The following is a 22686-nucleotide window of genomic DNA, read 5'->3' as shown; positions in this document are numbered from 1 at the left end:
AGAGCAGACAGCGTAACCTCACATTCAGACCTACCAGTGTGAAATGTTTATCTGCTGTAGAATTTTAATCTCGGCCTTCTCCCTTTTTTTGTATGTCAGTTTCATAATTTTATTTGGGACAATAAAGTTTCTGAGACATTTGCTGACACAGAGTCTGACAGAAACAGTTGTGGCAGGTTTTGGCCCAGTTCCTTTCCCTCATTTACTTTTGCTTTTCTTTGGTCTCTTAGCATCTTGCTTAGGCCTACGCGAAGCAGCTACCGCTGATTTCTTTAAACAAAGTGTTTCCAGCTAATAATTCTGTATGCACAGAGCCCTTCTGCATATTTTACTGATGGGATCCACTTTAATTTCACGTCTGTTGCTATGGAGCTGTGTAGATTTGCTTACTTGACCTGCTAGCACAGGGAGTTATTAAAGACTCAGTCTCCATGGATACAGCAGTACCCGAGTATACTTTGCAAGGAGATTAAAATACACATCTCTGCCTTCAAAAGCCTGTGCTAGCCTCATGTCCAGTGTCCCGGAGCTCAGCCTGGGGAGGCTTGGTGCCTCACACCATGGGCTGCAGGCGGCAGTTCCTCCTGGGGTCACACCGCCATGTCACCATCGCCTCACACCCACCCTGCCCATGTCACCATCGCATCGCCCCCCCACCCCTGTGTTTCAGAATCGTTGCCGTGGCGATTTCTGAACGGTCAGTTCAGTTGGATCAGCGGATCCAGCGGAGCCGGCAGATCCTGTTGGAGCTACTCTATCTTGCTTAAATCCCTGAATATTTGTTTGTGAGTCAGGAGAGGTGAGGAGTCAATGTGCGTGCCTCCGTTCGTTACTCGTAGACGCTCTGGGCTGTAGATGGGGACGGAGACTTCCACTGGTCCAGTTGTGTGTAGGAAGTGGAGCAGCTTTCTCAGCTTAAACTGTCATTTGCTCTCCTTCCTGTGGTTATAGAAGTGGTTTTGGAGGTGAGGGAGATGTGAATTCGTGGCCTTGAGCCAAATTGGATGGAGTGGTGGTGGGCTGCAATTTATCTGTAGTTGCGGCTGTAATCATCCCTGCCTACCCGAGTTGACAAAAGTCCTATTTTGTGTTAAAGGAGATATAATTAATAAAACGAGTGAATTTAGAGTGATGGCTTTCTGACCAGAAACAAGTACTTACTTTAGAATAAGCTAAACAGTGCTTTAAGCTCACCAATTATAATGACTAACTCTGCACGGACTGAAAATGGGACCTAAGCTGTCTCAGCCATAGGTGTCTACATTAGAGACATTTAGGTTTCTCCTATTCCAGATGAAGTCTCTTACAACTCTGCTGTTAGCCCTTACTGAAGCCAAGTGAAGTCTCTTTTCTCTTTCTTTTTTTGTTTAACAGAAAGCAAAGTCAGTCTTAGTCATATAGTTGCAGAAGAAGGTTTATAACTGAAGATCGTGCTTGGAAGCCAATGGCTACTCAACATAGGTCAGTAGGTCTAATTAGATGCCTTTTGCTCTTCTGTTCATCCCTGATAAGCTTAGGCTGTTTGTCCTGTTTCTGAGGACCACTGCCTCAGGACCTTAGCATTATACAGGGAGATCATGTATGTTATCTTGCACTGCAAATTTCATTAGCCAGCAGGAATGAAGCATTTTGAGAACACAGGCTAACAAAATTGCACTAAAGTGAAAAAATGCTCTATAATGTCTGATAGATAATATTAGAATATAATTAGAGTGTACATTTTTGAGCAGAAGACTCTTAACAAGTTGAATAATTATTAGCATATCAGCTATTTTTAGTTTGCAACTATAATTTAAACAAACTTACTTGAATTAATGTGGAAAACACGTTCAAATAGCCAAGTAGTTCTTTCAAATGAGAATAAGTAGTAGCTACAGAGTGTTTTGACTTTAAAGCGTTTCATATTTTTGAACCAAAATCTACAAGTTCCAATTAAAGTGTCCTAGAAAAACAGTCTTTTAATTCTGTATTATAAATTTTATGATCCCCATCTTCTTAAAACATAATTTAGAATTTGTTTAGTAGAGATGAAGGCAATTAGTGGTTGTGTTGTGGACTCTCAAGATGTGTATCTCTCACTGTTCAGAAGACTCTCAGGTTGTGCCAAAGCCCCAAATGCTGCGGTGAAAGTGGAGGATCCAAAGGAGAAGTTGACAAGACGCAGAGGAAGATACGGCAAGTAAAGGGCAAAGGCCCAAAATCCCACTTCTCAAAGATAATTATCTTCCCAGCTCTGGGCTGGCAGCACAGGCCAACAATTAAGGGTCCTGGGCACAATTTTTCTGCAGTTAGGTAGTTAAGTCTTTTCTCAGGAAAAAAAAGGAGGAGATCCCTGTTAAGTAGTCAAGTGAAGGGAAAAGCTTAGATCCCTGTGTACATCTTTGGAAGGATGGACTTGAGCACATACGAGAAGAGAGCCCTTGCAGCAGACTGCAAGGTAGGGTGAGGGGATTCAGAGTCTTCTCCCAGGGAAGCTGTTCTACTTCAGATAATTTAGTAACTGGGTATTTATTGGGTATTTGAAGCAGAGTTCCCAGCAGGCACACCATAACTCCTTTCTCTCTGGCCCATTAATTATCTCAGTATCACTCATGATTTAGGAAAACTGGGACATCCACCTTCAAACGGAGATTCTCTCTCTAGGATGCTCTGCAGGCTGGTACCTAAAGTTGCTCTCTGTCCATAAAAACTCTGGGCTGATGGACATGCAGGCCAGCCAGCCAGGTCATCTTTTAGCTCCAAATGCCTTTTGACAGATACAGGTCTCAGGGGAGAGGAGGGACACATGCTTCTAATGTTACTCACATAAGAAAGTCACTGGGGTTTAGAAGTCAGAGTTCAGTAGGGTGTGGAAGATGACAGTAGCTGTAACCTTTTTTCAGACAGGTTTTCCATCTCTTCTGGTAATACAGAATAGAGTATGAGCCAAAAAAGAGAAACTGATGCTATACACACTGTACGCTCCTAAGTATTTATTTTAAACTATGTGTGAGGTCAAGATAGAACATGATTTGCAATTTGTGAATTTACTGCAGCAAATTTTCTACTCCTTCTGGCTGTTTTCTGTGGATTCCAGCCTGCCTCACCTCCACAGAATAAAATACTGTGCATATGAAAGAGGCCATTATGAATCTTCCCTTTGTAGATTTTTTTTGTGCTCTGCTTTTAAATTACAATCTGTATTATTTATGTCAACTTTTAAAATAGCTTTCTGATTCCCCAGTTATAGTAAAATTATTCTGAGTCTACTCCAGCTAAATTTTACTATGCACAACTCCCACTAACCATCAGGTTTTGTTTCAAGTCATTATTTGTAAAATATCACGCATCGCAGCCAGACTCCTGTGTTGCTGTGACATTGTCTTCTTTACAGTTTTCCAGCTGTATTCCTCCTCCCTGTGATGAACCGTGTTGCCAGTATTTCTTTTTATCTTTGAATACACAAATTGCATTTCCTTAATCTCCCTTCATAAACAGTGCCCTGTAATCCTATTATCATTATTGTTGACCTTTTTTGGAATTCCTCCAGGTTATTAATGCCTTTTTAATGAGGATCCTGGGATTTAAACAGTTTTCTGAGCAATGTTTACTTAAAAAATGATAGATTATTTCCTTTTTTATTCTCCCCACTATTTTCTTTTTGTCTGACATCTAACTGTGTTCAAAGTGGAACAATGCAAATAACTGATTTGGAGTGTTGCTGCCAAATCAAAACATTAAACAAAACCTTTGTTTCATTCTGAACAAAGATGATATTCAATCTAAAATATGTAGAATATTTGGGGAGATGCTTTAATGTTTTTAACCCCTTTTAAAAAAAGAAAGAAATCTGATCATTTTCAAAATGTAAACATCATTTCAAACAGAAAATTGCAATTTCTGATTTTCCTTCTTTTGGCCATGTTTGTAAGTAGTTTCAGTGTTCTCTGAACTTTGTTTTTTGGTAAGTAAATTACTCCCTTAAAAGTTTTGTTTATATTTATATATTCCTTGTGTTTGTATATCTGTATTTATCCGTAGGCATGGAAAGCTAAGGGAATGTCTTTATTTTAGTCCTGCAAATCTCACTTCTTGATTTCACTGTGGTGTAAAGACATCAGCTAAGTTGGTGATTACTGGGCTCAGAAGTGGAAGCTCAGCCATAAACAACGAAGCAAGTCTTTGCAGATAGCTGTGGCATTTTGAACACTTGGCCTGTTTAAGCACTGGTATTTTACTTCCTTTTATGTTCATAGATATCTAAATCGTGGTGAAGTTATGTTTTAGATGCCTGCATCATGTTGTGGTTCTCATTGGAAGTTACTAGGCTGGGCTGAGGAAGAACCTAGGAGAAAGGGACATTTCCAGTCCCCTATTCCAACAAATAGACCATAAGTACATAAATAAAATAAAAGCATCTGGAAGAGCAACTATATAGTGGTTGCCCAACTTTGCTCAAAACTTCAGGTTGTAGAACTTAATTTTCTCAGGTCTGTTCCTCTGTGCAATGCTTCTGTGATATCCCACAGAAAGTTCAACAACTGTGATGGAAATCATAGAATTGTGGAATAATTAAGGTTGGAAAAGACCTTCAAGATCATCTGGTCCAACCATCACCCTACCACCAATGTCACCCACTAAACCATGTCCCTAAGCACCCCAGTCTCCCTAAGCCAGGCACAGGGAACCACATGAGACATGAGCCAGGTTTTCAGCTGTTGAGCGCTTCTAAAGCTGACCCACTTGTTGGTGTACCCAGAAAGCGCTTCACACATCTGAGAAGCTTTAGTGACTGAAACAGAAAGATTGACTGGCAGGAGGTATTCCCAGGGTGAGTGGCAGGGAGAGCACTGTTTCTGAAATTCCCTCTTTGGAACTGGAGACCTGATGTTTCATCAGTCTCGTCTCCAGTTGCTGCAAGGTGGACATCACTTTCCCAAAAAGGTGTTACCACCTTCAGTGTGATGTAACTGGATGTGGTGCTTAGGGACGTGGTTTAGTGGGAAATACTAGTGGTTGGTGAACGGTTGGACCAGATGATCCTGGAGGTCTCTTCCAGCCTTAAGGATTCCATGATTCTATAACCAAAAAGGGAACCTACTTTATAATAGTGTGTCTATATAATTTCTGAAATTCTTCAGGTAATGCTGTGTTAGTTTTCTGAACCCAGGAACTCATCTGGCTGTGTCTGTTTGCTGGAACTGGCAGAACACAGTGTGACCACAAGCCCTCAAGCATTAATAAGCTGAAAAGCACAGGCTTCGTGTCTGTAATTAGTGCTTTTCAATAATAAATGCTGGGGGGCGGCTTGAACAGCAAGTGACAGCAGTCATAACTTGTAATGTATTGCCCTCAGAACTAGTGTAGCTTTATTACTATAAAAACAATAGTTTAGGCAACTAGTTGATATACGGGATAGGGTTTAAGTGTTCTTGTCAGTCAATGACACTTGAACTCAATTAGTTTTTGTAATGATTTCAGTGTGCGTGTTATGGTAATATTTTATTAGATTATGATGAATTTTGCTTTTCATCCTTGGGACCTCAGGGCTGTTTAGTTGTTTACCTCCCAGATATGTTTCTTGTTCCCGTGTTTTTCTCTTCCTGGTTGAAAACATGTCAAACTGATTTAAATTGTTTTGTTTACATTGTAATGAAAACCGTATGTGTTATATTAAGGGAGACTGTGCAAAAACTTTCAGCTGAATCAAGTTCAGCATGTCAGCCTATACGTTTGCATATATACTGTGGACGCGTGCCTGTACAATTAATTGCCGTACACGAGGCAGCCTCTCTCTTCCTGGTATATTGGAACCAGATTTAGCAGACGTGAAGGGGCCTCTGAAAGCCCTTTGTTAAACTTCTGCCACCAACGTGACAGGAGCGCTGGGATGTTTTCCCAGCCTGTGATGGAGTTCACTCCCTTTCTGTGTACTGCTAAGTCAGCCTGCCAAAGATGACATTTTCCAGCTCCTAAAAATACATCTGAGCAGCCTGTCTATTTCCCTTGAAACAGAACAAATAGCACTGCTAGGTACAGAGCAAAAAAATCTCGTGAGGTGACAGCACACACTTACTTGTAGAATATACTTGTGTATTGGTGCATTTGCACATACGTTGTATAAAACTGTCAAATGCAAGTTGAGTACCAGGTTATATCCCTATCAGTGTATTTTTCAGACATCCAGTCTCAGTGTTTCCAGTGAAGTTGGTGTAGCAAAGTGGCAATCTTCCACCTCTGATCCCAAGAGCCTGTTTGTCTGTCTGAACAGGAAGGTAGGCTCCCCAGACTCTTCCCTTCTGCCCTGTGAACATATTCCGCTGCCAAGGGGCTTTTCGGGCTGAGAAGAGAAAGTTTGTGGGAGCCACTTATAAGTTATTGTCAAAACTGCTCAAACTGCTTATAGCAGTACAAAAAATAATTAGGTCAGGCAGATTTCTGTGTGAAGGGTCTACTTAAGTTATATATAGCAGAAAAAAATAATTTACATGAAATGCCTTTTATCTGTTCCAACATCCACTTGTAGCTGCTCTGCAAGAGCATGAATTAAAAACAGTTAAGAAAAACAAGCTTAGATCATAGTGATATGCAGAATACAGGATGGCTCTCTGCCAGCATCAGTAATTAGTTTGTAGTGACTGTGATTTTAGAGAGGAGCTTGATTGATTGTGGTTTCACAGCATACACAAGTCACATTCTGTATTCACTTTGAGATGTGCAGTGTTTAGAGTTTGCATTAATATGGTTCAGATTACTACCAAAACCATAGTACTTAGATGAGATCAGAAAACTGCTTAATGAGATACATTTTGATTAGATTGTTTGATAACAAATCTTATTCCAAAGTCAGAGGAGTAAGCAAGCAAGATGAGCAAAAATCAAGAAGAATAAATAGTTCAGATCACACAACCAGAAGACTGAATGGAAGGGATCATTTATGAAGTCCAGTTTAGATTCAAACACTGGGAAGTAGGATCTGCATTGCAGATCTTCCCAGAAGTCTGCTAGCTGATACTGAGCTGGAAGGCTCCTCACCCAGCAGTTCAGAACAGCATAGGGAGGCTCGCACTGACAGTTTGCCTCCACATCCCTTCCAGCTGCCCCTTTGCCAGTGGCCCAGGTTATACTGGCTGTGGCTGGAGCATGCCAGCAGCTGAGCTGGGGTTAACAGTGGCCACCACTATTATGCCACTATATGGCCACCACTAGTGTTAGCACCACGTTTAGTGCAGCAGTTACACCAAAACAGCTTCCTTGAGCAGCTGGAGCTCAGGCAAAAGATTTGATGTAGCACTCTCCTTAGACTAAAGGAATTCAAATCCACATCTCTCCTAAGAGATCCTGATCCACTGTGGTCTTTTGGGAGTCCTCATCTTCCTCCATTTACTGTGGAGATCATGCTGGAAAAGAGTATGAGCCACAGGCAGGAGAGCATGCAGGAGCAGCTTGTGTCACCCAGAAGTTAGAGCAGTCCACAGGGAGGAGAGCTTCACATCCTGTTCCTTGTGCACAGGAATATATCTGCTTTTACCTTGTTACTGTGTGGTGTAAAATAGAATAGCAAGTCCCAGATAGAACTCTCACATGTAGTAAGTCAAATAAGCGATAAGTTAAAGATCAGGCACTGCAAACAAAAACCACTGTCAGTTACAGGCCTGGCACTGAAAATCGAACACATTGTCCACTGGGCGATGTTGCCCTCAAAACAGGTGATTTTAAGGGTGCCACCTGAAGAAAAGCAAGACTTCATTGCCACTTTCCAGCTTCTTTTTCTTACTTCTGTCAGCGCATGAGGATAGTGGGCTGTTCTCCCCTAGGTTGTTTGTGGTGCATGAGGACAACCCTGCAGGAACATCCCCATGTTAAGCAGAAAGGACACAGCATTGGTATTGCCAGGGCACACACTGCTTGTGCCGTTAGAGAGCAGAGCTAGAGAGGTGAATTGAAGGCTTCAAGATAAAGGAAAGCAAATCTCTTAAAACCACAGATCCTTTCAAAAGCCTGCATTACAAGGCTGTCTGCTTTTCCAGCTGCTGCTAATGGCTCTGCTGGAGTTTTTGCACAGTCAGGCCCTATCTCTTCCCCTGGGGTCTCTAAATAAAGCTGTCTGCAGAGACAGCATTCCATTTATTTCTCTGTTTGCTGCTGGTGAACACGTATGCATACTTTGGTCCCATTGCCATATAACAGGATGCTTTTAAAGGCAAGGAAGCTCAGTGAATTTAAGTGCTTGACATCTTAAGGACAAGCTGTCTCTGTCAGCCCTGTTTTATTTACAGCTCTGTTTCACTGGGTGGCTATATGCAAAATGTAGCATCAAGACTGATATATATAAAGAGACTGTGTTTATGGAGTCACAAGGTAGGTAAATTCTGTAGTTTACATATGTTGGCAGCTATGAAATAATAATAAAGTTGTAAATCTGACACACAAAAAGACTAAATTTTGATAAGCTCATTCATATGCCTCCTGAGTTTTGGGAAGCCAGTTCTGCCAATCAGTTATCAGCGTTCCTGATGCAAATGTTACTTGAACTTTTTCCATGTTTCCATACTTTAATCTTATTTTTCATATAGAAAATGAACAATAGAATGCACACAAGAAAGTTGCATCTTTAATCTTTTGAAAGGAAAAAGATTAAGTGCTAAAGTACAAGTAAAATTCTAATGCTGAGGCCAGAAGATGGTACAGCGTGGTATTTGACCACCTGTAACAGCTAGAAGTAGCAGACTGTAACGTGGAATGCTGTCCTCCAGACAGGTATGTGGGGTTATTTTGTGTCTGTCTGTGTAAGAAATGTACCTTCTACCACATACAAGATGTGATATTTTGGTGTTTGCATACCGTCCTGGTGGACCCAATGTACCTAATCTGTTCTGCCCATAAAAGCTCTGAATGTAGTGTACTACGTGGTCACTGTACTGTATCATTACCGTAATGCTGTGGCTGAGGCAATGAACAGAGCAAGGTTGAAGATGTGGCTTTTCTATAGCCACAAATGTAGGTGCAATGGCTGTAGTGCATGAACGGGACAAAGATATAGCAGTGCCCACTGCAGGATTACCTGGCCATGCACAGGCATCATTTCCTTCTCCTTAATGTTAGTTAAGTTTGCAATTGCATCACGTATGGGATGGAGAATTTGGCCATGAGTAATGAGTTGAGGCTGCCCAGCCACTTGCAGCGCTGCAGCAGGATGGCTGGTCGGGGCACAGATAAGCACCATCACCCACCCAGCAGTCTTCAGCCATCCTCTCTGCAGTTCTGTGTGGTCCTGCACCCATGTGCCACATGCCCCTACCACATGGGGCTGCACACCCTTCAGTCACATGGCTGGAAGCTCCTTTCTCCTCCCCTCTATGCTGGCCAGAGCTACGTGACTGTCACAGTGCTGTCAGGGCAGCAAGAAGGCTAAAAGACAGCAGTGAGCACGATGCTGGTGGCATCATGCTGTTAGCTCGGTGCCATTGCCTACCGAGCAGTGCAGGGGCAGTGCCAGACACTGCACAACTTTGCTCCTGCATCTCAGATACCCATTCAAGGCAAGAAGCAATTCTGTAAAATGTTACAGCAGAAGCTGGTGCTCTTCCCAGCTCATGGCCATGCTCTGCCCTGCCTGCAGCATGCGTGTGCTGCGGCTCGGGAGCCTGCTGCATGGCCGGCCGGAGTGACGGGCTGCGCCAGCACTTCTGTCAGAGCATATTCCTGTGTCAGCTCGCCTGCCAGCAGCCTATTGATGCTGTGGTGCCAGGCGGCTGCAGCGTGGAAGATTATATGAATGAATTTCAAAAGATCCCTCAAAAGCTGGCAGCTCAACCTGTGGAGTCTGTTGTGGGAAAGGGTGGGTGATACAGCTCTCTACAACAGGGGAGCCTCAGATCAGGGCAAAACAAGTGTTATGGCCATTTAGGATTAAAAAAAAAATTTTTTTTGAGAGATGTTAGTTGCTGTCATGGTTAATGCTGCTTCTGAGAGCTGTTCTGCTGCTTGCATTTGTGAGCTTTTGCAGTCACATTGTCACAGCAACAAATAGTCAACAGGCTTCCTTGGGCTGCTGTCAGTCACAAAATGGCTGTAGGAAGGGTGAGGAGCTGCGTTCTGCTTCTGTCTGTGCTCTTTGTAGAGCATTTGTAAGATAGAAGTAATACCCAGAATAGTATCTTGCAGTTTATATCATATGGGTTATTTTACGTAGAGGTACCTACCAAGTAGGAGAAAATATTTTTAGTTCTCCTAGTAACATTACTGTGGAGCTCTGTTACACGCAGAGCTGGCTTGATCATAACTAACACACTTAGAAACATTACAGACAACGACCCCTTTAATTTATAATGTTCTGGAAGATCCTATAAATATACATATGCTTCATTTTGAGCATGAGTATTCTTCTGTGCTCAGTGGTAAGCTTGTATATAGCTGTTATCAGAATTGGGGCCAGAAAGGTTAATTCTTGCTCTGCAGAAGCAGTTCCTCGTTTCAAATGCACTCCAGTCTTTCAGAAACCTCAGCATCTGAGGTGGTTGCATTTCCAGGCTCTGCTAAATCACATCTGCAATACCTAGCTTGGCAGCCCTTCCCAGCACTACGCTGCAAGCCAAACAGGTCAGGGAGAGGCTATTATTAAGCCTTGCTTCCTTGAAATGCTTTCAATAACAAGATCTGATTATGATGTGGTCTGCTTAATCATAGATGAGCCCTGGCCAGGGCTCCTTTCTCTGTGTAGCAGCCAGTGCTGGGCTTTGGAAAGCTGCTGGCGTCTTGCAAGGGCACGAATGCTTTGGGGGCCTCAACATCGGAGGTATGAAATCCGTGCGACGTGTTTACCTGTTCGGGTCTTGTTTGTAAAAGTAGATTTGCATGGTTCCGAGGCAGTGTTGTTTGTACTGTAATCTCGTAGATGAGAGTGCTTTGTTTATCAGGAAAACTGCTGCAGCTTCAGATATTATGTCCCACGGTCATTTCACTTCCCCAAGGAGAGGGTCACTGACATCTGCATTTGTAGACATGATATAAATATTCTATGGAACAAAGCAGAGCTGTCGCTCTGCCTCCCCGCCCTTCCCTGCCTCTGCATGTGGTTTCGATTTACTTAGAGCTGTAGCAACTTGGGTCACCCCGGGTCTGGTTATCAGGGATGTCGAACTGGATGTGGGATTGGCTAGGGGCGATAAAACTGGGTCCCTGGGACAGCTTTTTTGAGAACTAAGCTATGAATTTCCATGCTTTGAAATCAAACCCTGGAGCGGGCCAGGCTGGGCTGAATGGGAAGCACAGAGAAATAGGGAGTGATGCCTACAGCCGCCTGCGAGCCCATGGAGGCCCTGGCTACCCTTACGCGCCTACTGCTGCGGCCCCGCAGCTCGTGTCACCCTCCTGTGAGGGACGCTTGGCACCGAGGGCCGCCGGCAGCCCTGGCACACACCATCCATCAGTGAGATGGTGGAGGCTGTTTCAGAACAAACGCCTCTTGTAAAACCCCTGCCCTCTACGATTTAGTGGTCCACAGGTTTTGTTAGTGAGGAGGCATGGTTACATCTCTGTCACAGACTTGTCGCTCAGTCCCTAGCGGAGTCAGGGCCAGCTGCACTGCTGCCCCCACCCCTGGCTGCCTGCGCCCTCTTCCCATAGCTGTGGCTTGGAGCTGTTTTTTCTGTGGGGAGCAGAAGACATGTTCCTTGAATACTGCTTTTATTGGAGCTCTACAGTGTAAAAAGAGCCAAGACACTGAAATATATTTCCCCCGTGTGGTGGACTTCTGCCCTGTCTTCACAAGGGACCCCATTAAATGCTTGTGACTGGGCCAAGGTTGGTTTTGTGCCTGAGTTTGTGGCACTCCCTTGCTTCCACGTGTGTGACAGGTACCTAAGTTTGATCTATAGCTTGAGGCCTTGCAGCCTAAAAAAGAACAATGAAACCAGCTGGATCCTGCCGAGTCCTGCAGCGTCCAAGCAGGCGGCAAAAGGACGTCACAGGAAGGGCAGCGCTTTCCTTGCTGAAAAGCCAGCTGGTATTTGAGACTGGGTGGACGGGTCAGAGTCATGAGTCATGTGAATCCTGGCGCTCAGACTGTCCGAAATTGGGAAAATACTGTGTTAAATCAGAACACGTATGAACCTAAGGCCACTAGGAGTGGTTGCTAAATGCTTCATCCCATTTCAGCCTGTGTCTGCAAAGAGGTGCTCTGAGGGTGCCTTCTTCCAAGCACATTCAGGAGCATAAGATCTGCCTGTCAGCTTAGTTAAAGGTTGAAGGATCTATGAACTTAAAGGTTTATTTGCCATGGTGGGGATCACAGCAGCTGTAGTTGCATCTCCCCCTCGTGGAAACGTGGTTTATAGCAAAAATGAGTTCTCTGCTAAGACCTCAGCTGCTGAGTGGGGCAGGTGGCTGTGGTGGGGGCACCAAGGGCCAGTACCTGCAGGTCCCCGTCCTCAGCCCTCAGGAGGGCTCAGGCAGGAGGCTTCTCCTGAGCCTTGCCACCACTCAGCCATCCCAAAGCTCGTCTGGAGGGCAACAGGGCACCCACCGCCCTCTGCTCCATCCTGGGTGGTACGAGGAGGCAGCAGCTGCGAGGTGCCTACCAGTTCTCAGTGGTCAGGTGCTGGGTAATCACTGTGTGCCTTCCTGTTGAGCAGCTGTTCTTAAGGACCTCAAAAAGTTATTTCCATTCCCTCAAATAAAGCTATTATCTGTCATTGCGACCCTGCAGCGTTAGACTTGGAAATAGCTTGGTACAATGGCCATTTGAGTGACAAACAAATAAATCCTAACGACGGGGTTTTCTTCCACATGGTAAGACTGTGTTAGTACATTTATCTACTACTGACCTTAGCAATCTGCAAGCAGTTGTCCCATATTTAATAGCACCTGGGATATACAGGCTGTAATCTATCGAAAGTCAGTAATCAGATAGGTGGCTTAACACCCAAGAAGCACTTGAGAGCCAGGCATTATTATTATGGGATTATTTTAAAGCTATTAGAACTGCCTTACTACGCTTCTGTGCCACATGGAACCCTGCATATATATATGCAGATAAATATGTACATTGCCTATTAGCCTATATACATGTATACATACATATACACATACATCAGCTCAGAAACCAACCTAGAAGCAGCTTTCCTCCCAACAGATACAAATTTTGTATGGTTTGAAACAAGAGAAATGTAGTTACAGTTGGATGCGTTTAATCACCATGCTCTTGAAGGAGCCATGTGAGCATCTTCATTCATATACTGATAGCTGTGAGAGAGCAAACAGGTTGCCATAACAAATGTTTCTAGCCTGGTTCCAAAATGGCTTCTGTAGAGTGAGGTGTATGGTGTCCAAATTTTTTTTTTGTGCTCTTATTGAAGTGCCAATTCTGAAGAAGTGTTGAAAATCTGGAACATATCCAGTGCTTGTCCTCGGGGATGTTTGAAAATTCATCTAACTTCTAAGATTCACACAACGCAGACAAAGGAAGGATGCTTGTGATTCATTGTTATTTTGCAAACAGCCTTTGAGTTATAATTTCCATCATATCTTTACTCTTCCCTTTTCCTTTCCAGGGAGTGAAGCTGATTTTAGCTCCTCAAGCAGCACGGGCAGTATTTCAGTTCCTGAAGTCCGTATGTCTGCTGCTGGAAACAAAAGATTTTCTTTTTCTCGCAAGTAAGCAAACTAAATTTTCCTGTATATTTCAAGTGTACCTAGTGCAAAGACTGCAGTGTAAAATCTTGCAATTAATGTGTACAATATCACTTCTTCCAGGTTATGACCTTATTTTTTGTAGGAAGAATTGACAATATCGCCTTTAATGTTCTATTCTGAAACACCCTCGTCCATTTATAACTAAAATTATATGCAAATAAAAAAAGATGATCGTAGTTATCTACCTCAATGAACCTTTCATTGAAAGATTTCAGTAAGTTTTCTCCATATCATTTGTGAACTGCAGATCTAGACAGCTTGTGAATACTGGGGTGTTTGGATGAAGCAGTGCACATTGTGCTCTGCCCACGCAATCCCTGCTGGTACATTTTTTTGAGTAGGTGGAAAGAGTTCAAGTTGACAAGACTTGTTTCCTGCCCTTTGTGGAGTCATGAGAGAGGAGCTGGCAAGCAGACTGGGACCAGCAGCAGGATACCCATATGCTGAAGTCACACAGACTTCTCAAATGTGGCCCAGTGTACAGAGATCAGCAGAATGATGCTTAATGAACAACCTCCTATCTGTAGCATGAGACTGTTAGAAAAATAAGGATCAGTTAAGCTCTCTCTGGACTAAATCTAACAATATAAAGTTATTACTTGTGGAAAAAAAACAGGTGTAATATGAAGCCCTAAAATGATAAGAACGTGTAATTTCATTTATTATTGTGTATTTAAATATAAACATAAATATTAGAGTATACTAACCTACTTAATTGGATAGAAGTCCTCTATAATAATGCTCCTTCAAATGCATTGCTGTGTTATTACACAAAAGTTGATGCTGTACAGTACAAAGTGGAAAGAGATGTCTCCTTTGTAACATGTTCTTTTTTAACTGTTTGTCTTAACTCACTATGAAACATTTCAGTGTGTCACAAAACCACAGTCCTGCACTTTATTGTAGAATAATTATAAATTCACCCAAACCACAGCACTGTGATGAAGGCTTGCAGCATAGCCAGTCAGCCATCTGTTCCTGATAAACTGTTCCATTTTCAGAGAAGGGAGGAAACCAATTCAGACAATTTTAAGAAGAGATTGCTCTTCATAATTCTGTGGTATTTTAATTTTTATGTTTGAGCCTTCTCTTTTGCTGGCTAGATTTGCCTTTTTCCATATTTTTTGAAACCTGCCCTTTCATTAGTTTAGAAGAACAACTTCCAGTAGAGACCGAAGGTAGCAGCACAGTAGTGTAGGAAAGTGTGTCAACTGAACAAATGAAGAGTGCACCTCTAAAAGCTGTCCCCAGTGCCCTAGGTGCTCTTGGACAGTGCAGATATGAATTGCATTCAAGCATACGCAATGAATATGTTAGTTAATAAAGATAGGGAAAAGAAAGGTAGGTATGTACAAGAAAAACTGTAAGGAAGAAGAAACTGCTTTTCTTTGTCAATTTTAATACCATTTCAGCCTGCTCTCAAGGTTCAAACTATATCTAAGCAAATAAAGAGCTGACAGTGACAGCTGAAGCACCCAGTTTGCCAAAGGCACAAAAGAACAGTGGCTCAAACAAAATCTGTTTCCACTTCACACTGGGATCCCTCAGGCTGCTTGCTGAGGATCGTGATAGAGGTCTTCCAACAAGCCTCTGTCAGCCTCCAAAGCTGGGCATCTCTCTGCAGGCCTGGCAGGGGAAAGCTGAAATGTGGTTCTTTTGGAACTAGTCAAGTTTGTAGCCCTCTAATTACTTAATGGAGGCAGAGGTTCAGAGAACACGGATGATCTGATGGAGTCACTGGGAACTGTAATGTAAACAGAGAAATGTGCAAATGAATGCCAGAGGTTTCCTAGATCATATAGTTCAAACTAAGACCCTCACAGTTGATGAAAGAACTTGCAGTGGCTGATGACATCTAGGCTCTTTTTCCAGCTGCTCACAGTTACTTATCAGTTCCAGTGGTATCTCATGGGCAATTTTGGATGTAGAGTAAGACATAACGGGTTGTGTGACAAGGATAACCCAATGTGCTTTAACCATTTTGGTTCCTCTCCAGTCGTGGCCCTTACGGTCGGAATAGTGGATCATCAGCCTACAAGTCTGGAGCCAGCCCACCTGCTCTCCGTGAAAAGGACCTTTTGTCTGCGCTGTGCAGAAATCAGCAGAATCCTATTAGCCTCCAACAGCTTTATGGGGCTTCTCCCCCTAGCAGTAACTCGGGAAGTAACAAAGGAAGTGACAGCAGCCCAATAATGAGGCAAGTGCTTATTTCATCATCCCAGTGTTCAATGCTCTGCACTGGAATGTGGGAACAGCCAAGCAAGTCATCTTGCTCCTTAGCGTAGGTGTGACTCCTCATGCTGGTGGCTTGACAGTCAGCACGGTGCTCCAACCCATATTTTCCTACCACTGCAAAAGCTTTTTTGTTTCAGCACTGTAAAATTAAAGGTTACTCTCAGTCAAAGGCCTCTTGTAGTTGATTTTCACTTCAAGGCAGGCTCTTTCATGTGGTTTCATGCCATCAGTTCCCATGTGGATTTACTGGTTCTTTCACATAAGGGTCCTTTTGCTTTGGAGAGAATTGGGTGTGGTACTAGAGAAAATATTATACACTCAGGCAAAAATTCACCCTGCCTAGCCTTAGGCACCTACCCAAGGAGTGCAGTTTCCTGTAGAGGGAAGAACACAGATGCCTGCCAGAGGATGCAACACACAGTGCAGAGACTAAATTGCCACCATGCTGCTGCTGTTTCCCTATCTCCCTTTCTCTCTCAGACAGCTCAGCAGTCCAGTATGTCAGATACACACCTGAAACTAGACAGGGTGAATCTGGGTTTCAGTGTGCTCAACTACATAATTCATATGTGGAGCTAAACTCAGTTCTTACATTAACTTACTTAGCTGTGTCTATAGCCTGTCTGCTTTTGAATACTCCACCCGTTTTAGGTGAGGGGATGTCTTGTTATTTTAAAGATAAATGTCTTTTTTGGTGTAATTGCACTGAGACCAAGTGCTATAAATAGGAAATATTTCACTATAGCCACATATCAGCAGTTCCCTCAGGTATTTTGACTTACCAGAGTGAGTCACTTGTGCTGACACTGAGAAGCCCCAGATGAGTCAAGTGTAAATTCAGTTTTGTGTCAGTCAATATGGTATTTTTATTTTTGCCAAAGCTGAAGAACTGTAGGAGTGATGGTTTATTTGCCTTTTTTTCTTTTCAGGCGATCTGGGAGATACCTGTCTTGTGGTGAGAACCGTGGCATTAAGCCAGTAAATCCAGAGCAGTATTTGACTCCTCTACAGCAGAAAGAAGTCACAGTACGACATTTAAAAACAAAGCTGAAGGAATCTGAGAGCAAGCTTAAAGAAAGGTATATTTCATTTCAGAAATCCGAGTTGTAAAGGTTTTTTCAGGAACATTTAGGGTTAGGAATCCTGAATGTTTTACTAATTTCTTCACCTTGTAAAGTTGTAACTAAGAAATTTAAAATATAATCAGACTGGTTAAGTTGTTTTCAAGGTATTCAGGTTTTATCTGCTCAGTAAATACATACCATAGTTTATTTATGCATAAAGCTGTCTCTTTTCCCTTTGAACTTGCCTAATATTAGGCAATTTTATTAAAAATAAAGGATATTTCTTGTCAGTCTGATATAGCACCAAGAATTTTTATACATAAAACAGTTTTATCCCTGCAAACTTGTATTACTTTAGTCTTCTGTTCTACCTCTGTTGGTGAAATACGACTTCAAAATGTGCTCCTTATTCCCTAATGAAAGAAAAGCGGTTATGCAAACCAGCAAGTCCGCTTGTGTTTTTGTTCCTTATATTGAATTTTTCACAATAGCCCTCTGTACCGGTGCTGAGCAAAGAAGTGACGATGTGCATTACACAGTGACAGATGTCATTTCTTTGACTGAAAATGGGCTTTGAGAGCAGGGTCTCCAGCACACACAACCCGAGCAGGCATGAAGGGGCGTTTGAGTGTCCTCCCCAGGCAGAGTCCCGGGGACCCGAGGGTGCAGTTGAGGACAGCGCAGCCTCTGCAACTCTCAGGTCTGGAGCTCACCTGCCACATGAGAGCAGCGTTACCCTGGCTGCAGGCACAGAGCTTGCAGGCACAGACAATGTGTTGCATGCTTTCCAGGCAGACATTTCTCCATTCCTCCAGGGCAAGGCAGTAGGTGAGGTGCAAGTGCTGTACTGCTTGGATCCAACCTACAGGCCACCGCTTGCACCTCCAAATGTCAGGGATTGTGGCACAACCCTCAGAAGTACCACAAGACTGCTGACTGCGTGGTGAGGTCGGTGACTCTGGTTAGCGGTCAGCCAGAGTGTCTTGGCAGCCGCCTTACAGCTCTGCTGACTCTCTCAGCAGTGTCAGCAAGTGGCACGTGGAGGAATTTGCCTCCTCTGTGGAGCACCTCCTCTGCCTAGCCATCCCAGTGCAGTGGAGCCTTTTGTTGACTCTAGCTGGCCAGTCAGCACAAGTGTTACAACATTTTTCTTTTGCTACAGGGAGACGGAAATAGAAGAGCTGAAAACTCAGCTGGAACGCATGAGGGAAGACTGGATTGAAGAGGAGTGTTGCCGTGTGGAGGCACAGCTGGCCTTAAAGGAAGCAAAGAAGGAAATTAAACAACTCAAGCAGGTTATTGAAACCATGAAGAACAACTTGGCAGATAAAGACAAAGGCATTCAGAAATATTTCATAGACATAAACGTTCAAAACAAGAAACTGGAATCGTTGCTGCACAGCATGGAGATGGCTCACAGTGGCTCTCTGAGCGACGAGTATGTGTCTGACTCCCCAGGGAAGCCGTTAGCACTGTACGTCAAGATGCCAGGCAGCCTCATCACAGAGGACCAGGCTTCGGAGGAGATGGGCGACAGTGAGGCGTGTAGGAGCGAGGACACTGAGGACACAAGCAACACAAGTAACGAGAGTTCAACCACCGCAAGTTCTGAAGGGAGCGATCCATCTTCCTCCAGTTCTGCTGTGGATCAAGAGACGCGTGAAAATGCTTCTGATGAAAAACTGTCTTCTTCTGAGAAAGACGAGGAAAGCAGCAACATGACGGTGGAACAGTCCGTTCAGACCGACGTGCCACGTGGCCTGAACATGGAGTGGTTCATTCAAAATGTCTTCATATCTCAAGATTCCTCCCCTAGCCCACCTTCCTCAGTGAAGGAACCGAGTGAGTTTTCTTCTGGAACCTACACTGTGGATTCTGGTATGGTAGTGGACTTAACTCCAAACAGTCCAAACTCTGCCAAATTTTTGCCTTCTGTGGAGTCTCCACACAGAAACGTGGCTTGTGAAGTTAATGATAACCGGGTCATGAAAGAACTGGATTTTACAGAGCCGCATGATGAAGAGTTTGGGTATGTGAATACTTGCTCTCAGACAGGAATAATGAAGAAGCACTGGAACAGCAGCCTCATGGTAGATATCCTGGCAGTAGCAGCCCCCATCGTGCCCACTGTCATGTGGGCTTTCAGCACGCAGAGAGGAGGAGTAGACCCCATGTACAATATCGGAACACTGCTGCGTGGGTGCTGCCTGGTGGCCCTGCACTCACTGCGTCGTACACCCTTCAACATCAAAACCTAATTTCTGCTCAGTCACGGGGCACCAGGGGCTGAAGCATTGGGGGGGGGGGGGGGGAGGGAGAGGGGTGGTAAGAGAGATACTGTATGTTCTGGCAGACTACATTGTTTTGCTCTTGACTATTTGATTTGCACTATAACTTGGTTCGAAAACATGTTCCTTGTTCCAAAATGGCAAAGCTGAACCCTGCAGTTTCACAAAATGTTGATAACTGGCGTAGCACTGTATTGCTGCCTGCAGAAATAGTCCTCCTGCACCCAGTCACCGGGTCCCTGCCCTCTGCTGGCATCTTATTTGTGTCAGTGCACCTGCCCAGTGAACAGGATCAGGGGCAGCGAGCAGAATTACAGCTAGCGCCACTTCAGGTTCGCTTGCTGAGTTAGTTTAAGCTCAGTTTCCCTGCCTGGTTCACTGAGCAAACGCACAAACATTGCGCACTGGCTGAAGGGCAGCATGTGATGCATATGGGAACAAACGGCAAGAGGAAGGTGGGGTATTTCTCCAGGCAGCACTAACCTAAAGCATTTGTGAAACTGCAGCGTTAAGTAAGATGAAGGCTCATTTCCCCTAAGTGTATCACACCTGTACTCTAGAAAGCATGCTAGCGCTTTCCATTTGTTGTCTGAAATGTCAATTCAATTAAAAAAAAAAAAAAAACAATCCATATTTCCCAGGCAGCTTCTAGCACATCGTTCATGCCTGTCTTGTGTAGTGCTCTTCCAAATCCTGCAGTTGCTCGAGCATTCCACTGGCCTTGTACGTATGAGGGGACTGTAACCAAAAATGTTAAGTGGGGGGGAATCTTGAAATGTGTTACAATGGTAAATATAGGGGTGGATACACTCTGAATATTAATGTTGTTTTAAAGTCTTAATGTATTGGAACCTGATAGTCTTTCGAGCCATGTGAAATACCATCTATAAATGTATTGTGTTTTAACTTATTGTTTATTTAATAGCTTTATTATAAATTACCTTTATAATCACAAGTTCATTAAAGCATGTTAGAAAATTTACCACTGTACGAGTGTCTTATTGTGGCAAAGCTGTTAAAAATGCTCCGTTTCAGATGAGGTATCACATACATACATGTGAGGGCATAAGGAACCATCAGGACCCTGAGAAGAGAGTTAGGGTGAGGAACAACTAATCACAGCTCCAAGAGGAAGCACTCCGCAGGAGGAGGCTCCGCTTGGTCTGTGGCCGCACCCACGCTGTACTAACAGAAGCAGGTAGCCTCATTTTTACCCCACCATTCCTAAATGTCTCCTGTTATGAATGAAAAAAGCATCATGGAGAATGCCTTATTCCTATTTTTAAATGTCTGTTCAAGTCAAATGGACTGAATTAGCGCCACTGTTAGTGTCCTTATTACAATTCTGGGTTGCTCTGTTACATCTGCTGTTGTTTAAGTGCTCTTCACTTTGAGTGGTGGGGAAATGCAGCATAGCTTAGAGCAGAAAGTGATCTCCAGTTCCAGGAGAGACATTCACCTGTGACTACCCAGGTTTCTTCTGTAGCAAGCAGGAAACAAAGCAGCACAAACCTCCCCACGCTTACGTTTAAAATTTCAACAGGCTCAACTCACTTCACACCCTGCTTTGGGCAGGCTCCATGTAGCAGCAGTGGTTGTAAACAGGTTGTTTAAAAGGTAGGAGGCACGAACATTAGAATAATGGCAAAGTTGCTTCCTGCCCTTAAAAAATCTTTGCTCAGCTCTCAGGAAGCATTCAGCTATGCTCAGCAAGGAGCTGCAGAGCTCCCATCACCTACCTGAAGAAAATCCTTGCTGCGATCTCCACCCAAAATTCAGCTCACTTCTGCCTTCTGCCGTACTGCCAGGAGATGGACAGCTCGCGGTGCCTTGTGTAAGAGGCCTGAAATACCAAGATAAGTGGTGTAATCCCAGACCGGGGAAATGGCCATTGTTACCCTATCCACAGAGGACACAGCAGCTGAGCTGCAGACATGCCATCTTCATTTGCTTTCCCCTCTAATACTCAGCTTTGATCTTTGACACGGCTCAGCTGCATTCCCCTGGTGCTGCACGGAGCAGCTAGGAGGACCATCAGCCTGCAGACAGCTCACTGCAAACTCCTTTTATTCTCCTATTTTAGAAATAATTCATGTCCATACCAGTACAGCACTGGAGATCTTTGCCTCAAAACATGCAGCTGGGGAGGACGAGCAGCTCACCAGCGAGGGGTGAAGCAGCAGGGGGCTGCCCAAGTTGAGGCTTCCAGGATAGCATGGGAATGGCAGCTCCTTCCCAGGCCGCAGGGACAGCTGCTGCTAACCCCATCACACACTTCTCTTCCTAACCCCACTTTCTTTAGTGCTCAGCCAAGAGGCACCTGCCCTGCCCCAAGCTGTACTCTTACCGTGCCGGCACTCACGAGGCTGATCTTAGCTCCTGACCACTCAGTTGTTTCTTTCCTCCGCCCCAGCAGCTACCTCTTCCACATCCCAGACTGCAGCCACACACTCAAATGAAAGTCCGGCTTTAGTTGTGTCGTGTCCTACATGAGGAGAGCAAATGAGTATTTTGTTCCAAAACCCTTCAGACAAACGAACACGCGTCATTTCATACATGAACACTGCAGCAGAGCCAAGGACAGGAGGATTTTCCAGCCCTCCCAGCAGGCCAGTCCTCCAGAGTCAGCAGTAACAGGGAAGGTTTGGCTCCCAGCAAAGGGAAAATAAAGGGCACAGCCAGGAGGCTGGGTGGAGGGGAAGGAGGAGCCTGCAGCAGCAGGAGGGAAAGAAACCAAGCACATCCTGAGGGTGTCTCAGCTCCGTATTGGGAGGTGTAAGAAAGTTAGGACACATAGGGCCTCGCTTCACCAGTGTGGTTAAAAGTACAGACACCTATTTTTATTAAATCTTATTCCCAGCCGTTCCCTTATCTCCCATTCATCTCACCAGTCAGGTATTTTACCAGTGTTCCCTGTAAGATTTACTTGCCACGCAGCTGTTCAGTCTGCAGAGCATGTAGCCATCTGTTCTGCTCCAGCCAGAGCACTTGTACAGAAAAAATAAGGATGAAAGTGAATATTGTTGCCTTCTAAAATGCATTCTGAAATTGAACAGTTCTCAAGGACATCACATTTGAGATTTCTGTCAAATCAGTCGAATTGTGCAAGACTTTAAGGAACACAACAAGCAGAACAAACATTTTTGCTAAGAACTTTCCAGTCACTAAGACCTTACCACCTTGCTATCTTAATTATCTTTCAAGCAAAACCCATGTCAGAACCTGCAACTTAGTTAGAAATTCTGTTTTTCTGGGCACACACCATAGGCAAGCTCCCACCCAGCCACACTCTTTCACAACTTTATAGTTCCCTGTATGCATGGGGAACAAGTCTCAGGCACAGAAGTGAAAATTCACTTACCTGTCACAAGATACAAACCCACACACCTGAATCATGACTTCAGAGATAACAGCGTAGTTTGGTT

General features: G+C 44.0%; 1 protein-coding gene across 1 annotated transcript in view; it reads left to right on the top strand.

Moving 5' to 3' along the window:
* Window positions 1–19254, top strand: part of SYBU (syntabulin) — a 39769-nt gene extending 20515 nt beyond the window's left edge. Inside the window, exons 4-7 of the mRNA XM_032181868.1 lie at window positions 13533–13635; window positions 15671–15871; window positions 16839–16988; window positions 18136–19254. Of these exons, the coding sequence (XP_032037759.1) occupies window positions 13533–13635; window positions 15671–15871; window positions 16839–16988; window positions 18136–19231 (1550 nt within the window). The 3' untranslated portion in view covers window positions 19232–19254. The remainder of the gene's footprint in view (window positions 1–13532; window positions 13636–15670; window positions 15872–16838; window positions 16989–18135) is intronic.
* Window positions 19255–22686: the final 3432 nt, after the last annotated feature.

Source organism: Aythya fuligula, chromosome 2 (assembly GCF_009819795.1).
Source record: "Aythya fuligula isolate bAytFul2 chromosome 2, bAytFul2.pri, whole genome shotgun sequence".
Lineage (NCBI taxonomy): Eukaryota > Metazoa > Chordata > Aves > Anseriformes > Anatidae > Aythya > Aythya fuligula.
Note: the sequence above shows the minus strand (reverse complement) of the source record. Positions and strands in the feature narration are given on the sequence as shown.